Below are 16,901 nucleotides of genomic sequence, written 5' to 3'. Positions count from 1 at the left end.
TTTGACGATTTTCTTACACGTTTATCGCAAAGTAAATCCTCTCTTTCATCCATTTTTCTATAACTCTTATTTTCCTATCTGTATTCCTTAGGATATTCCAGAAAAAGACACGGACTCCAGTGTTGTTTCTGACCCGACTACGCCTGATAACGACCGAACCATTCGGAAGAAATTACCGGAAACAAATATAACTGTAAATTTATTATCGGAAAATAATACGGTGATAGATGCTGCAGAAAAAGATGAAAATCCAAAGAAAAGCAACTCAAAGACTGATGTATCCGATCTGCCTTACAGTTCAAAAGTAAAACGTTTTGAATCCATAAGTAAAGTCGAAAAACCTAAAATTCAAAGCGGAAACGCGGGTTTGGCGTGCAGCAGCGATACCAAATTAGATGAAGCAAAATGTCCAGATACAGACGATGTTGATACTTCGTATTCCAACAAGTTACAGAAGTTTGAAAGCCTCAGTAAAAGCAACTCGGACACGAGATCGAGATTAAAGAGGTCAGAATCCTTGAATAAGAAATCGGACAACGTTACGTCGAAGTTGAAGCGATCGGAAAGCCTGAATAAACATTCGGATCGATTAGCTTCTCCTACCAATAGCAAATTAAAACGTTCGGAAAGCTTGAACAAACACTCTGACAGATCAGAATCGCCGAACAGTAAATTGAAACGTTCTGAATCTCTAACTAAAACCGAGAAAACTGAATGTAATATAAGCAAGCGCAGACAGTCGGTGAGAAAAGAAGGTGCTACGAAGTTGAAGAGAAAAAACGGAATGCCTGAACGATCCATAAAAAGGAGACACACGGTTGGTGGCACCAAGGATTTCGACAAAGTTCATTGGCTCGACAATAAGCTGCAAACGGAGGCTGAAAAAGTCATAAAAAACGACAGCAAGCCTACGAAGAGTCAACTTCGGACCAGCTCACCGGATTTGAGTAGTAATCGCGTTAACGTTGCTGACACCAGCTTTCTAATCGAAGTGAGCTTCCGAGGACCCAGCAATGTTGTTTTTAATGTTACTAATGCACGCCCGCAATCACTTCCGGACGCTAATCTTGCTTCGAAAGTATTTAAGGTTCCTCTTGAGAGCCATGTTTAATTGATAAGTGACGACAGATAGGTTTGCTTATAATAAAACTTCAAAATTGTGTGAGATGGACGAATATTGTTTATGCTTCAAAATTTAAGAAATCATTCGAAAATTCTTTTTTTCTATGCATTTTTTGCAAATCAGGAAGACATTTATCTATTTGTACACTTTTTGTATTGTGAAAGAACCGTATCAATTTATACATTATGACCGATTTATCAACGGTCGAATATCTGATCAACTTCATATCATATAAATATACCTATATCAATCACTCATCTGTATTACTCTTACACCGAAATGATCTATCAATATACTGAGAATATATTGACTCGTGAAATTATACATTTCACTTATACATACAATTATGATGAATTAAGTATTGTACATACATACATGCATGCAGGGTACATATAATTTTTCTTTTGAATACATACCATTACAAAAGATGTAAAACGTACCTTTCAAATACCAGGTCTTCAATAAGTCTTCCTGATTAGTCTTTCATTCGAGCTATGATATGATATACATTTTACCCAAAATCAGCATCATGCTTTCGTTTGGATTTCTTATTTTGTCAAACCGCAAACTCTTTTTAAAATTGACGTTATTCGATTGTTCAATTTATTAGTTACAAGCTAAGCATGTTATTATCATTGTTAATAATATTAATATGGAAAATATGTAAAGTGTAGAATGAGAGAGAGAGAGAAAGAGAGAGAGCGAGAGCGAGAAAGGGTATACATTATAATGCTTAACGCCGTCTGAAAGTATACCACTGCTGATATATCTACACTGTGTCAATTATTTACACATATTGGTAAATTGTGATTGTGCAATTTGTATATACATATATATGTATGTATATAAAAAATAGCTTTTTTTAAACTATATGCATTAGAGCGGGTCGTGATAGTTTTGTACAACGTACGATATCTAAGTTTAAATTTCTATTTTAATAATAATTCTACATTGTCTTATACGCAGGCTTCCTTTATATTAGCACTAGTAGTAGTAGTAGTAGTAGTAGTAGTAGTAGTTATTGGTCACCCGTTTAAAACTATTACCTGACCTTAATCTATATGATTCATAATTATCGTTTATTTTTGAGTGTATTGAACTTTATTATTATTAATATTATTATCCTAACCAAACTAGATCGCACCCTTACGTATGCCCAACGTATTGCTGTTTATATGCATATACAATATATCCTGATATATACATATGTGAAAAATAATTACTTATTGATGATTAATCAGTAAAAGACAATGTCATAAAATTTAATCGTTACGCGCGGCACTGTTTTTATTCTAAATCATTATTATTGTATTAATTATCAAAGTTTTGTACATTTTATGAATCATTGCGCACTCTCCGTTATTGGTGAGTCGGAAATTTTTTTCATCATTTCACCGGTGAAATAAAAAGGAAACATAAATAATTTAATCAAATCTATAGAAAATGTTTATATATGTATATATATGTATATATATGTATAACTCTCTCTATACATATACATATACATACATAATAGGTATATATCATGTGATAAAAATGTGTCTCTCTATATAAGCTATAATACATGTATGCGTAATCGTTATGTTTTGTTGCGTAAATGCTAATCGAAAAAGGAAATGATAAAAAATTAATAAAAATTGAACATCCGTACCGAGCTGCTGTTGCTGCCAATAATATAGTGTAGTGATTGAAAACATTAAAAAAGTCGGGTGTATTAATGAGCGATGCATAATAATTTTATTAACTAACGTGGCAACTTGAGAGTTATCCTTTAAATATTATCCCTCGCATACTAGAGAAGAAAGATATTGTGCAGACATTGCTGGTTTAAAAAAATAATTTTATAAATACATATAGTTCTACCAATCAATATCAGACCGCCGTGATTCTGCGTATAATTAATTTTAATTTAACAATTAACATATATAGACAACGTAGGTGTATGCTTGACTTTCGGGAGTCGATACGACCTGATTCTACATGATATAGTTTACTGCTGCATATTATCATATTATCATTATGAATAGTAGAAATTACATAATTATCCACGAATTCAATGATGCGTTTTCTATCAATACGAATACATTTAAGATCCTGGAGATGAGATGGTATTACGAATATTTGCATAAACTTAGTTAAATATAATGAAGAATAGGAAAATAATATTAAATCAGTGAAAATTAAATTGATATATTATAAGTAATAACAAGTTTGCGCGATAATAGGTGGAAAACTGATGTTATACGTATCAAATTGTTTTCTATTTTAATGTTTGAGGTATGACATTTGGCAAATTTGAAAAAACGTAGGTTTGCATACCAGAAATTGATTCGGATTCGGTATTTAATGTTATTGTATGGACGCTCTGCTATTTGTACGAAGTTTGAGCTTTGCGTAGAGAAATTATCAATTATCTTGCCAAATGCACGATTGAGGATTAATAATTATCGTGGAGAAGAATGTTAATAAAATGGTATATAATTCGAAAGAAAACGAAGAAAAAATGCGAGACAAAAAAAGGTTTCCTTTTGCCTATTCTGTAAATATCAACTGAAATCTTGAATGATGATAAGTATTTATTTCAAAATGATATGATAATAATATTAATATTTATTAAGTCACATGTTAAGTATATTGTTTAAGAATTCTGTAATATTGTACGGAAAATTGAATTTGTAAATAAATATATCATTGTAAGAAGACAGGTGAGTTGTTATTCTGTATTCTCACGCAGAAAATATGTTTCATCGTTCAAGCTAAATAGTGCACTTTAGGTCTAGATATCATTTCCTGTGTTCAACAAGGAAGCAAACTTGTATTTCAAATTTGAGATTAGCAATTAGTCAATAACCGCAATTGAGGACAGTGAAAGATAGTATAGTAAACAAAATGCATGTGTCTTTTTCTGCCTTTATTATTTTAAAGATTGTTTTCTTAAAAACTATTACATATATGATCTGTTAGGTATTTCAATATCCTAAGAGAAATTCGTACAAAATGTTTGAAATGGTAAGTCACACGTATGCATATATACGTATATAGGTATAATAATTAACTATCTAAAAAGATTTTTCGCTATTTCACATGTTACAATGGCACGTGTAAAAGATTTACAAATGTGGATTGCATACGCACGTTGATTACGTGTCCAGTATGTCAAAATGAAATCTCCGTTCAGCACGAATCTAAAAATATTTATTTTCAATTGAAAATCGGTAACAATTATAGAATCTTGAGAATTTGCAAACTCACGACGAGCCTGCAAGATCTGAATCCCTAATATTTGCGTTCAATTATATCTTCAAATACGTTAGTGTCGATTACTGGTAAATTTCTGCAATTATTCATTGTTTCTGTCAAGAGTTTTTATTCTGAAATAGCTAGAGGCGCGATATTCCTTGCAATTTCACATCCAGATATGAAAGCAGAAAGTCTCGCTGCGCCTCATCGGTTCAACGATCCGTGTACTCTGATTCGGTAAATACAGGTGTACTCGTAGTTACCACTGTTCGAATGTACTTTCAACTCCACGATCTCGTAGTATCGCTTGGGCTTGTGCTGCAAAGAAGAGAAATGCAATTTCGTGCAATTTATGTGTCCATTATCCGGTTTACATGCACTTTTTTCCTACCTGCACTTCGAAATATTGCACAGCCGATCCGCTATTATCATACGTAAATTCGCCAAATAGAAACCCTTCCCTGTCGTCCACGTCGTGTAAGCCCTGTTGAAGATAAAGTTTTGCTGGATGATTAATTAAAATGAAACCCAAACGAACGTTTCTTTGCTCGCAATTATCACCGGGCTGCCATACCCAAACTGAAAAGTCCTTCGGAGCTGTCGTAGTTTCGCCTGTCGGTGATATCGATGGGGAAATGTGCTCCAGGCTGACTCCGGACACAAACACTGGTCCCAAAAGCTGGATGACTACCGAACCGCTGCTTCCCTTGAACGCCCAGCACTCGCCCGGCAGAACGCCCGACTAATTTGCAATAACTTATAAGCCTGAGAGGTGTACATTTTTTCGAAAATTTCAAAAGTCTTACGAGTACTTCTCCCGTTTTATTACCTGTATTACAGCTCGCGGTGTATTTTGTTGCTGGCATAATGGCATTCCGAATAAAGTTAAAACGGGCGCTCCAGCCGAGTACGTTTCCGTGTTTCTCGTGGAAAGAATCGCACCACCTGTAACAAGTAATTTGCTTTTTTGCGACTTGCATCGATATCGTTTCATTCTCGTAAATTTTCGCTGCAAGTTGCATCACGGTCAGATATATATTATGTATATGGCATTCGAGAATTGCATTGGAACTGACCCGACGTCTCCAAAGCGTAATCTGTCATCCCAGTTTTGTCAGCATCGTATGTTTCTATTTCGCATCTTACCATGTCTCGGACGTTTTCGGGAGATAAGGCTTTCAGTAGTGTTTTCGTGTGCAATCCCATCTCTACAATGCGAGAAAAATCGGTGATAATAATTTTTTACATCGCTCAACGTGTGAAAGTGTTTAAATACTGTATTCGTATAGACGAACGAACGAAACTACAGGTCATACCTTCCGAGACGTCGTTTCTTAACTTCAAAATCGCCTCCGACATCTTCGGTATGACTATTCCCAGTTCTTTTAACTTGTACTTAAGATTATCACGCGTCTCTATCACGCCTTTAACTTCCATCTAAAATTTACGGGAAATTATCAAATTGATTACCTTTAATGATTGAAAAAAAAAAACTACAATGAGGTCGAATTACCGAAAGTGTGCTCATGTGTGATCTCAAATTTCCTAAGTCCGCTTTGATAGCTTTAAAGGAATTACTTGCTGAATATTTGTCGCAGAGATGAGAGACTGACATGGCTGAAACAAGAAGCAGTTTGTGGTAAGTAAATTTCAGGGTGCTTTGCAGAGTACGAATTTATCATGTGATATATGAATAAGTTGTAACTCGATCCACGGATGAATGAAAACGTAATGGACTATGATTACGGTGATCACGTCACGGAAAAACGTCATGAGACACGGATATTCATTAGGCAAACTGAAGGTCGACTCATCAATACGATAGTAATACCTAGCATTGCTGTAATAAGGCAGAATGCGAATGGCTTGATCAGTTTGCAGTACCAAGCGGTTCGATTTCCTGATACACAACTTCCTGAATTATAACAGCAGTACGCATTCTGAACACTCATCAGGTTATTCACATATTTGGCAGCGAGGCGAAGTATGAAGCACTAGTGATTGATGGAAATAGTACGAGTCTTCATCGTCCGGAATAAAAAAACTGAATTGCTTGTCACATTCAGGTCGACGTAAAATTCACGTGACAGCTGTGAGATGACAAGTCGCCTCATTTTGTTTCAGTGTTCAATGTGGTGCACGCATACAATGCAAGGGAGATTTGTCCTATGGGGACGGGTGAACCGTTTGAATTGATGACGGAATGAGAGACTTGAATGATACCACCATTGCGATATAACCGCTATTGAAAGCTGAAAATATAACTATAGAGGACAAAAAATCATGAACAATCATTTAAGTGACTGGAACAAACCGGAATACAGTCAGGGTAGAAGAAACAATGAACTCAAGTAGAGCCAATCGATGAAAGAGTTCAGAGAATCAAAGTAAAAGTACGAGGATAAAAGACAAACTACGTAAAATAAGATAAAAATAGGTTTCCAACTAAAATTAGGACCAAAGTAACGAATAAGTAGAAAATGAATTGAAAGAATAACGAGAGCAGGAGAACACAGCACTGAGCAAACAGAGGTACAGAGAGCAAATTTAGCCTTCGTTTCTCAGCGATTTTTAAGCTAGAAACTTATTGTCACGACGAAAATCTCCGGTTTTTCGGCTGTAACTTTTGATGCGTTGCTCGCAGCCTATTGGGACTGCGCTTAATCGATTTCTCTCGCACAATTACGTCGAAATAGTGCCTTGCTAAATTTATTGCGGCACTTTTCAGAATCGTCAAAATTTTGGCCAAAAATCCAAAGGGGTAAGCCTTACTTTTTTGCTCATTTTCGGAGCCGAAAATTTCTGGTCTTGGAATCGATTTGTATGACCATTTCTAGAGTAAATCGACCCTCAGGAACTCAGAAAACACATTGAAAATAGCGTCGGACCAACAGCAGAGAAATGACGACGAAAATCTCCCGTTTTTCGGCTGTAACTCTTGATGCGTTGCTCGCAGCCTATTGGGACTGCGCTTAATCGATTTCTCGCGCAAAATTACGTCGGAATAGTGCCTTGCTAAATTCATTGCAGCACTTTTCAGAATCGTCGAAATTTTCGCCAAAAATCCAAAGGGGTTAGCCTTACTTTTTTGCCCATTTTCGGAGCCTAAAATTTCTGGTCTTGGAATCGATTTGTATGACCATTTCTGGAGTGAATCGACCCTCAGGAACTCAGAAAACACATTAAAAATAGCGTCGGACCAACAGCAGAGAAATGACGACGAAAATCTCCGGTTTTTCGGCTGTAACTTTTGATGCGTTGCTCGCAGCCTATTGGGACTGCGCTTAATCGATTTCTCTCGCAAAATTACGTCGGAATAGTGCCTTGCTAAATTTATTGCAGCACTTTTCAGAATTGTCGAAATTTTCGCCAAAAATCCGAAGGGGTTAGCCTTACTTTTTTGCTCATTTTCGGTGCCTAAAATTTCTGGTCTTGGAATCGATTTGTATGACCATTTCTAGAGTAAATCGACCCTCAGGAACTCAGAAAACACGTTAAAAATAGCGTCGGACCAACAGCAGAGAAATGACGACGAAAATCTCCGGTTTTTCGGCTGTAACTTTTGATGCGTTGCTCGCAGCCTATTGGGACTGCGCTTAATCGATTTCTCGCGCAAAATTACGTCGGAATAGTGCCTTGCTAAATTCATCGCAGCACTTTTCAGAATCGTCGAAATTTTCGCCAAAAATCCAAAGGGGTTAGCCTTACTTTTTTGCCCATTTTCGGAGCCTAAAATTTCTGGTCTTGGAATCGATTTGTATGACCATTTCTAGAGTGAATCGACCCTCAGGAACTCAGAAAACACATTAAAAATAGCGTCGGACCAACAGCAGAGAAATGACGACGAAAATCTCCGGTTTTTCGGCTGTAACTTTTGATGCGTTGCTCGCAGCCTATTGGGACTGCGCTTGATCGATTTCTCCCGCAAAATTACGTCGGAATAGTGCCTTGCTAAATTCATTGCAGCACTTTTCGGAATCGTCGAAATTTTCGCCAAAAATCCAAAGGGGTTAGCCTTACTTTTTTGCTCATTTTCGGAGCCTAAAATTTCTGGTCTTGGAATCGATTTGTATGACCATTTCTAGAGTAAATCGACCCTCAGGAACTCAGAAAACACGTTAAAAATAGCGTCGGACCAACAGCAGAGAAATGACGACGAAAATCTCCGGTTTTTCGGCTGTAACTTTTGATGCGTTGCTCGCAGCCTATTGGGACTGCGCTTAATCGATTTCTCTCGCAAAATTACGTCGGAATAGTGCCTTGCTAAATTTATTGCAGCACTTTTCAGAATCGTCGAAATTTTCGCTAAAAATCCAAAGGGGTTAGCCTTACTTTTTTGCCCATTTTCGGAGCCTAAAATTTCTGGTCTTGGAATCGATTTGTATGACCATTTCTAGAGTAAATCGACCCTCAGGAACTCAGAAAACACATTAAAAATAGCGTCGGACCAACAGCAGAGAAATGACGACGAAAATCTCCGGTTTTTCGGCTGTAACTTTTGATGCGTTGCTCGCAGCCTATTGGGACTGCGCTTAATCGATTTCTCTCGCAAAATTACGTCGGAATAGTGCCTTGCTAAATTTATTGCAGCACTTTTCAGAATCGTCGAAATTTTCGCCAAAAATCCAAAGGGGTAAGCCTTACTTTTTTGCTCATTTTCGGAGCCTAAAATTTCTGGTCTTGGAATCGATTTGTATGACCATTTCTAGAGTAAATCGACCCTCGGGAACTCAGAAAACACATTAAAAATAGCGTCGGACCAATTGCAGAGAAATGACGACGAAAATCTACGGTTTTTCGGCTGTAACTTTTGATGCGTTGCTCGCAGCCTATTGGGACTGCGCTTAATCGATTTCTCTCGCAAAATTACGTCGGAATAGTGCCTTGCTAAATTTATTGCAGCACTTTTCAGAATCGTCGAAATTTTCGCCAAAAATCCAAAGGGGTTAGCCTTACTTTTTTGCCCATTTTCGGAGCCTAAAATTTCTGGTCTTGGAATCGATTTGTATGACCATTTCTAGAGTAAATCGACCCTCAGGAACTCAGAAAACACATTAAAAATAGCGTCGGACCAACAGCAGAGAAATGACGACGAAAATCTCCGGTTTTTCGGCTGTAACTTTTGATGCGTTGCTCGCAGCCTATTGGGACTGCGCTTAATCGATTTCGCTCGCAAAATTACGTCGGAATAGTGCCTTGCTAAATTTATTGCAGCACTTTTCAGAATCGTCGAAATTTTCGCCAAAAATCCAAAGGGGTAAGCCTTACTTTTTTGCTCATTTTCGGAGCCTAAAATTTCTGGCCTTGGAATCGATTTGTATGACCATTTCTAGAGTAAATCGACCCTCAGGAACTCAGAAAACACATTAAAAATAGCGTCGGACCAACAGCAGAGAAATGACGACGAAAATCTCCGGTTTTTCGGCTGTAACTTTTGATGCGTTGCTCGCAGCCTATTGGGACTGCGCTTGATCGATTTCTCCCGCAAAATTACGTCGGAATAGTGCCTTGCTAAATTCATTGCAGCACTTTTCGGAATCGTCGAAATTTTCGCCAAAAATCCAAAGGGGTTAGCCTTACTTTTTTGCTCATTTTCGGAGCCTAAAATTTCTGGTCTTGGAATCAATTTGTATGACCATTTCTAGAGTAAATCGACCCTCAGGAACTCAGAAAACACATTAAAAATAGCGTCGGACCAACAGCAGAGAAATGACGACGAAAATCTCCGGTTTTTCGGCTGTAACTTTTGATGCGTTGCTCGCAGCCTATTGGGACTGCGCTTAATCGATTTCTCTCGCAAAATTACGTCGGAATAGTGCCTTGCTAAATTTATTGCAGCACTTTTCAGAATCGTCGAAATTTTCGCCAAAAATCCAAAGGGGTTAGCCTTACTTTTTTGCCCATTTTCGGAGCCTAAAATTTCTGGTCTTGGAATCGATTTGTATGACCATTTCTAGAGTAAAATGACCCTCAGGAACTCAGAAAACACATTAAAAATAGCGTCGGACCAACAGCAGAGAAATGACGACGAAAATCTCCGGTTTTTCGGCTGTAACTTTTGATGCGTTGCTCGCAGCCTATTGGGACTGCGCTTAATCGATTTCTCTCGCAAAATTACGTCGGAATAGTGCCTTGCTAAATTAATTGCAGCACTTTTCAGAATCGTCGAAATTTTCGCCAAAAATCCAAAGGGGTAAGCCTTACTTTTTTGCTCATTTTCGGAGCCTAAAATTTCTGGTCTTGGAATCGATTTGTATGACCATTTCTAGAGTAAATCGACCCTCAGGAACTCAGAAAACACATTAAAAATAGCGTCGGACCAATTGCAGAGAAATGACGACGAAAATCTACGGTTTTTCGGCTGTAACTTTTGATGCGTTGCTCGCAGCCTATTGGGACTGCGCTTAATCGATTTCTCTCGCACAATTACGTCGAAATAGTGCCTTGCTAAATTTATTGCGGCACTTTTCAGAATCGTCAAAATTTTGGCCAAAAATCCAAAGGGGTAAGCCTTACTTTTTTGCTCATTTTCGGAGCCGAAAATTTCTGGTCTTGGAATCGATTTGTATGACCATTTCTAGAGTAAATCGACCCTCAGGAACTCAGAAAACACATTGAAAATAGCGTCGGACCAACAGCAGAGAAATGACGACGAAAATCTCCCGTTTTTCGGCTGTAACTCTTGATGCGTTGCTCGCAGCCTATTGGGACTGCGCTTAATCGATTTCTCGCGCAAAATTACGTCGGAATAGTGCCTTGCTAAATTCATTGCAGCACTTTTCAGAATCGTCGAAATTTTCGCCAAAAATCCAAAGGGGTTAGCCTTACTTTTTTGCCCATTTTCGGAGCCTAAAATTTCTGGTCTTGGAATCGATTTGTATGACCATTTCTGGAGTGAATCGACCCTCAGGAACTCAGAAAACACATTAAAAATAGCGTCGGACCAACAGCAGAGAAATGACGACGAAAATCTCCGGTTTTTCGGCTGTAACTTTTGATGCGTTGCTCGCAGCCTATTGGGACTGCGCTTAATCGATTTCTCTCGCAAAATTACGTCGGAATAGTGCCTTGCTAAATTTATTGCAGCACTTTTCAGAATTGTCGAAATTTTCGCCAAAAATCCGAAGGGGTTAGCCTTACTTTTTTGCTCATTTTCGGTGCCTAAAATTTCTGGTCTTGGAATCGATTTGTATGACCATTTCTAGAGTAAATCGACCCTCAGGAACTCAGAAAACACGTTAAAAATAGCGTCGGACCAACAGCAGAGAAATGACGACGAAAATCTCCGGTTTTTCGGCTGTAACTTTTGATGCGTTGCTCGCAGCCTATTGGGACTGCGCCTAATCGATTTCCCTCGCAAAATTACGTCGGAATAGTGCCTTGCTAAATTGATTGCAGCACTTTTCAGAATCGTCGAAATTTCCGCCAAAAATCCAAAGGAGTAAGCCTTACTTTTTTGCTCATTTTCGGAGCCGAAAATTTCTGGTCTTGGAATCGATTTGTATGACCATTTCTAGAGTGAATCGACCCTCAGGAACTCAAAAAACACATTAAAAATAGCGTCGGACCAACAGCAGAGAAATGACGACGATAATCTCCCGTTTTTCGGCTGTAACTCTTGATGCGTTGCTCGCAGCCTATTGGGACTGCGCTTAATCGATTTCTCGCGCAAAATTACGTCGGAATAGTGCCTTGCTAAATTCATCGCAGCACTTTTCAGAATCGTCGAAATTTTCGCCAAAAATCCAAAGGGGTTAGCCTTACTTTTTTGCCCATTTTCGGAGCCTAAAATTTCTGGTCTTGGAATCGATTTGTATGACCATTTCTAGAGTGAATCGACCCTCAGGAACTCAGAAAACACATTAAAAATAGCGTCGGACCAACAGCAGAGAAATGACGACGAAAATCTCCGGTTTTTCGGCTGTAACTTTTGATGCGTTGCTCGCAGCCTATTGGGACTGCGCTTGATCGATTTCTCCCGCAAAATTACGTCGGAATAGTGCCTTGCGAAATTCATTGCAGCACTTTTCGGAATCGTCGAAATTTTCGCCAAAAATCCAAAGGGGTTAGCCTTACTTTTTTGCTCATTTTCGGAGCCTAAAATTTCTGGTCTTGGAATCGATTTGTATGACCATTTCTAGAGTAAATCGACCCTCAGGAACTCAGAAAACACGTTAAAAATAGCGTCGGACCAACAGCAGAGAAATGACGACGAAAATCTCCGGTTTTTCGGCTGTAACTTTTGATGCGTTGCTCGCAGCCTATTGGGACTGCGCTTAATCGATTTCTCTCGCAAAATTACGTCGGAATAGTGCCTTGCTAAATTTATTGCAGCACTTTTCAGAATCGTCGAAATTTTCGCTAAAAATCCAAAGGGGTTAGCCTTACTTTTTTGCCCATTTTCGGAGCCTAAAATTTCTGGTCTTGGAATCGATTTGTATGACCATTTCTAGAGTAAATCGACCCTCGGGAACTCAGAAAACACATTAAAAATAGCGTCGGACCAATTGCAGAGAAATGACGACGAAAATCTACGGTTTTTCGGCTGTAACTTTTGATGCGTTGCTCGCAGCCTATTGGGACTGCGCTTAATCGATTTCTCTCGCAAAATTACGTCGGAATAGTGCCTTGCTAAATTTATTGCAGCACTTTTCAGAATCGTCAAAATTTTCGCCAAAAATCCAAAGGGGTTAGCCTTACTTTTTTGCCCATTTTCGGAGCCTAAAATTTCTGGTCTTGGAATCGATTTGTATGACCATTTCTAGAGTAAATCGACCCTCAGGAACTCAGAAAACACATTAAAAATAGCGTCGGACCAACAGCAGAGAAATGACGACGAAAATCTCCGGTTTTTCGGCTGTAACTTTTGATGCGTTGCTCGCAGCCTATTGGGACTGCGCTTAATCGATTTCTCTCGCAAAATTACGTCGGAATAGTGCCTTGCTAAATTTATTGCAGCACTTTTCAGAATCGTCGAAATTTTCGCCAAAAATCCAAAGGGGTAAGCCTTACTTTTTTGCTCATTTTCGGAGCCTAAAATTTCTGGTCTTGGAATCGATTTGTATGACCATTTCTAGAGTAAATCGACCCTCGGGAACTCAGAAAACACATTAAAAATAGCGTCGGACCAATTGCAGAGAAATGACGACGAAAATCTACGGTTTTTCGGCTGTAACTTTTGATGCGTTGCTCGCAGCCTATTGGGACTGCGCTTAATCGATTCCTCTCGCAAAATTACGTCGGAATAGTGCCTTGCTAAATTTATTGCAGCACTTTTCAGAATCGTCGAAATTTTCGCCAAAAATCCAAAGGGGTTAGCCTTACTTTTTTGCCCATTTTCGGAGCCTAAAATTTCTGGTCTTGGAATCGATTTGTATGACCATTTCTAGAGTAAATCGACCCTCAGGAACTCAGAAAACACATTAAAAATAGCGTCGGACCAACAGCAGAGAAATGACGACGAAAATCTCCGGTTTTTCGGCTGTAACTTTTGATGCGTTGCTCGCAGCCTATTGGGACTGCGCTTAATCGATTTCGCTCGCAAAATTACGTCGGAATAGTGCCTTGCTAAATTTATTGCAGCACTTTTCAGAATCGTCGAAATTTTCGCCAAAAATCCAAAGGGGTAAGCCTTACTTTTTTGCTCATTTTCGGAGCCTAAAATTTCTGGCCTTGGAATCGATTTGTATGACCATTTCTAGAGTAAATCGACCCTCAGGAACTCAGAAAACACATTAAAAATAGCGTCGGACCAACAGCAGAGAAATGACGACGAAAATCTCCGGTTTTTCGGCTGTAACTTTTGATGCGTTGCTCGCAGCCTATTGGGACTGCGCTTAATCGATTTCTCTCGCAAAATTACGTCGGAATAGTGCCTTGCTAAATTTATTGCAGCACTTTTCAGAATCGTCGAAATTTTCGCCAAAAATCCAAAGGGGTAAGCCTTACTTTTTTGCTCATTTTCGGAGCCTAAAATTTCTGGTCTTGGAATCGATTTGTATGACCATTTCTAGAGTAAATCGACCCTCAGGAACTCAGAAAACACATTGAAAATAGCGTCGGACCAACAGCAGAGAAATGACGACGAAAATCTCCGGTTTTTCGGCTGTAACTTTTGATGCGTTGCTCGCAGCCTATTGGGACTGCGCTTGATCGATTTCTCCCGCAAAATTACGTCGGAATAGTGCCTTGCTAAATTCATTGCAGCACTTTTCGGAATCGTCGAAATTTTCGCCAAAAATCCAAAGGGGTTAGCCTTACTTTTTTGCTCATTTTCGGAGCCTAAAATTTCTGGTCTTGGAATCAATTTGTATGACCATTTCTAGAGTAAATCGACCCTCAGGAACTCAGAAAACACATTAAAAATAGCGTCGGACCAACAGCAGAGAAATGACGACGAAAATCTCCGGTTTTTCGGCTGTAACTTTTGATGCGTTGCTCGCAGCCTATTGGGACTGCGCTTGATCGATTTCTCCCGCAAAATTACGTCGGAATAGTGCCTTGCTAAATTCATTGCAGCACTTTTCGGAATCGTCGAAATTTTCGCCAAAAATCCAAAGGGGTTAGCCTTACTTTTTTGCTCATTTTCGGAGCCTAAAATTTCTGGTCTTGGAATCGATTTGTATGACCATTTCTAGAGTAAATCGACCCTCAGGAACTCAGAAAACACGTTAAAAATAGCGTCGGACCAACAGCAGAGAAATGACGACGAAAATCTCCGGTTTTTCGGCTGTAACTTTTGATGCGTTGCTCGCAGCCTATTGGGACTGCGCTTAATCGATTTCTCTCGCAAAATTACGTCGGAATAGTGCCTTGCTAAATTTATTGCAGCACTTTTCAGAATCGTCGAAATTTTCGCTAAAAATCCAAAGGGGTTAGCCTTACTTTTTTGCCCATTTTCGGAGCCTAAAGTTTCTGGTCTTGGAATCGATTTGTATGACCATTTCTAGAGTAAATCGACCCTCGGGAACTCAGAAAACACATTAAAAATAGCGTCGGACCAATTGCAGAGAAATGACGACGAAAATCTACGGTTTTTCGGCTGTAACTTTTGATGCGTTGCTCGCAGCCTATTGGGACTGCGCTTAATCGATTTCTCTCGCAAAATTACGTCGGAATAGTGCCTTGCTAAATTTATTGCAGCACTTTTCAGAATCGTCGAAATTTTCGCCAAAAATCCAAAGGGGTTAGCCTTACTTTTTTGCCCATTTTCGGAGCCTAAAATTTCTGGTCTTGGAATCGATTTGTATGACCATTTCTAGAGTAAATCGACCCTCAGGAACTCAGAAAACACATTAAAAATAGCGTCGGACCAACAGCAGAGAAATGACGACGAAAATCTCCGGTTTTTCGGCTGTAACTTTTGATGCGTTGCTCGCAGCCTATTGGGACTGCGCTTAATCGATTTCTCTCGCAAAATTACGTCGGAATAGTGCCTTGCTAACTTTATTGCAGCACTTTTCAGAATCGTCGAAATTTTCGCCAAAAATCCAAAGGGGTAAGCCTTACTTTTTTGCTCATTTTCGGAGCCTCAAATTTCTGGTCTTGGAATCGATTTGTATGACCATTTCTAGAGTAAATCGACCCTCGGGAACTCAGAAAACACATTAAAAATAGCGTCGGACCAATTGCAGAGAAATGACGACGAAAATCTACGGTTTTTCGGCTGTAACTTTTGATGCGTTGCTCGCAGCCTATTGGGACTGCGCTTAATCGATTTCTCTCGCAAAATTACGTCGGAATAGTGCCTTGCTAAATTTATTGCAGCACTTTTCAGAATCGTCGAAATTTTCGCCAAAAATCCAAAGGGGTTAGCCTTACTTTTTTGCCCATTTTCGGAGCCTAAAATTTCTGGTCTTGGAATCGATTTGTATGACCATTTCTAGAGTAAATCGACCCTCAGGAACTCAGAAAACACATTAAAAATAGCGTCGGACCAACAGCAGAGAAATGACGACGAAAATCTCCGGTTTTTCGGCTGTAACTTTTGATGCGTTGCTCGCAGCCTATTGGGACTGCGCTTAATCGATTTCTCGCGCAAAATTACGTCGGAATAGTGCCTTGCTAAATTTATTGCAGCACTTTTCAGAATCGTCGAAATTTTCGCCAAAAATCCAAAGGGGTAAGCCTTACTTTTTTGCTCATTTTCGGAGCCTAAAATTTCTGGTCTTGGAATCGATTTGTATGACCATTTCTAGAGTAAATCGACCCTCAGGAACTCAGAAAACACATTAAAAATAGCGTCGGACCAACAGCAGAGAAATGACGACGAAAATCTCCGGTTTTTCGGCTGTAACTTTTGATGCGTTGCTCGCAGCCTATTGGGACTGCGCTTGATCGATTTCTCCCGCAAAATTACGTCGGAATAGTGCCTTGCTAAATTCATTGCAGCACTTTTCGGAATCGTCGAAATTTTCGCCAAAAATCCAAAGGGGTTAGCCTTACTTTTTTGCTCATTTTCGGAGCCTAAAATTTCTGGTCTTGGAATCAATTTGTATGACCATTTCTAGAGTAAATCGACCCTCAGGAACTCAGAAAA

At 39.1% G+C, this 16,901-nt stretch overlaps 2 protein-coding genes across 9 annotated transcripts in view; one reads left to right on the top strand and one right to left on the bottom strand.

Moving 5' to 3' along the window:
- LOC124408260 (rho GTPase-activating protein 21-A) overlaps positions 1–3,605 on the top strand; it is a 112,651-nt gene extending 109,046 nt beyond the window's left edge. For all 8 annotated transcript variants that reach the window (XM_046885090.1, XM_046885089.1, XM_046885088.1 and 5 more), the window contains one exon: positions 92–3,605. In XM_046885090.1, the coding sequence (XP_046741046.1) occupies positions 92–1,111 (1,020 nt within the window). In that variant the 3' untranslated portion in view covers positions 1,112–3,605. The remainder of the gene's footprint in view (positions 1–91) is intronic.
- Positions 3,606–4,511: 906 nt separating this feature from the next.
- LOC124408262 (SUN domain-containing protein 1-like) lies at positions 4,512–6,320 on the bottom strand. Its single transcript, XM_046885098.1, has 8 exons — positions 6,195–6,320; positions 5,877–5,980; positions 5,680–5,800; positions 5,440–5,571; positions 5,193–5,308; positions 4,938–5,105; positions 4,755–4,847; positions 4,512–4,681 (listed from the first exon to the last, which is right to left on the bottom strand). The coding sequence occupies exons 1-8, from the start codon at positions 6,313–6,315 to the stop codon at positions 4,568–4,570; spliced, it is 969 nt and encodes a 322-aa protein (XP_046741054.1). The 5' UTR covers positions 6,316–6,320; the 3' UTR covers positions 4,512–4,567.
- Positions 6,321–16,901: the final 10,581 nt, after the last annotated feature.

Source organism: Diprion similis, chromosome 7 (assembly GCF_021155765.1).
Source record: "Diprion similis isolate iyDipSimi1 chromosome 7, iyDipSimi1.1, whole genome shotgun sequence".
Taxonomy (NCBI): domain Eukaryota; kingdom Metazoa; phylum Arthropoda; class Insecta; order Hymenoptera; family Diprionidae; genus Diprion; species Diprion similis.
This window is presented reverse-complemented; position numbering and strand designations above follow the sequence as displayed.

Bases quoted from the DNA above. Each gene is read 5' to 3' on its own strand.
- LOC124408262 (XM_046885098.1), bottom strand. From the start codon at position 6,315: ATGAGTGTTCAGAATGCGTACTGCTGTTATAATTCAGGAAGTTGTGTA. The intron at 5,106-5,192 runs GTAATAAAACGG...ATTGCAAATTAG, and splicing joins CACCGCGAGCTGTAATACAG to TCGGGCGTTCTGCCGGGCGA. The intron at 4,682-4,754 runs GTAGGAAAAAAG...TCTTCTTTGCAG, and splicing joins TGCAATATTTCGAAGTGCAG to CACAAGCCCAAGCGATACTA.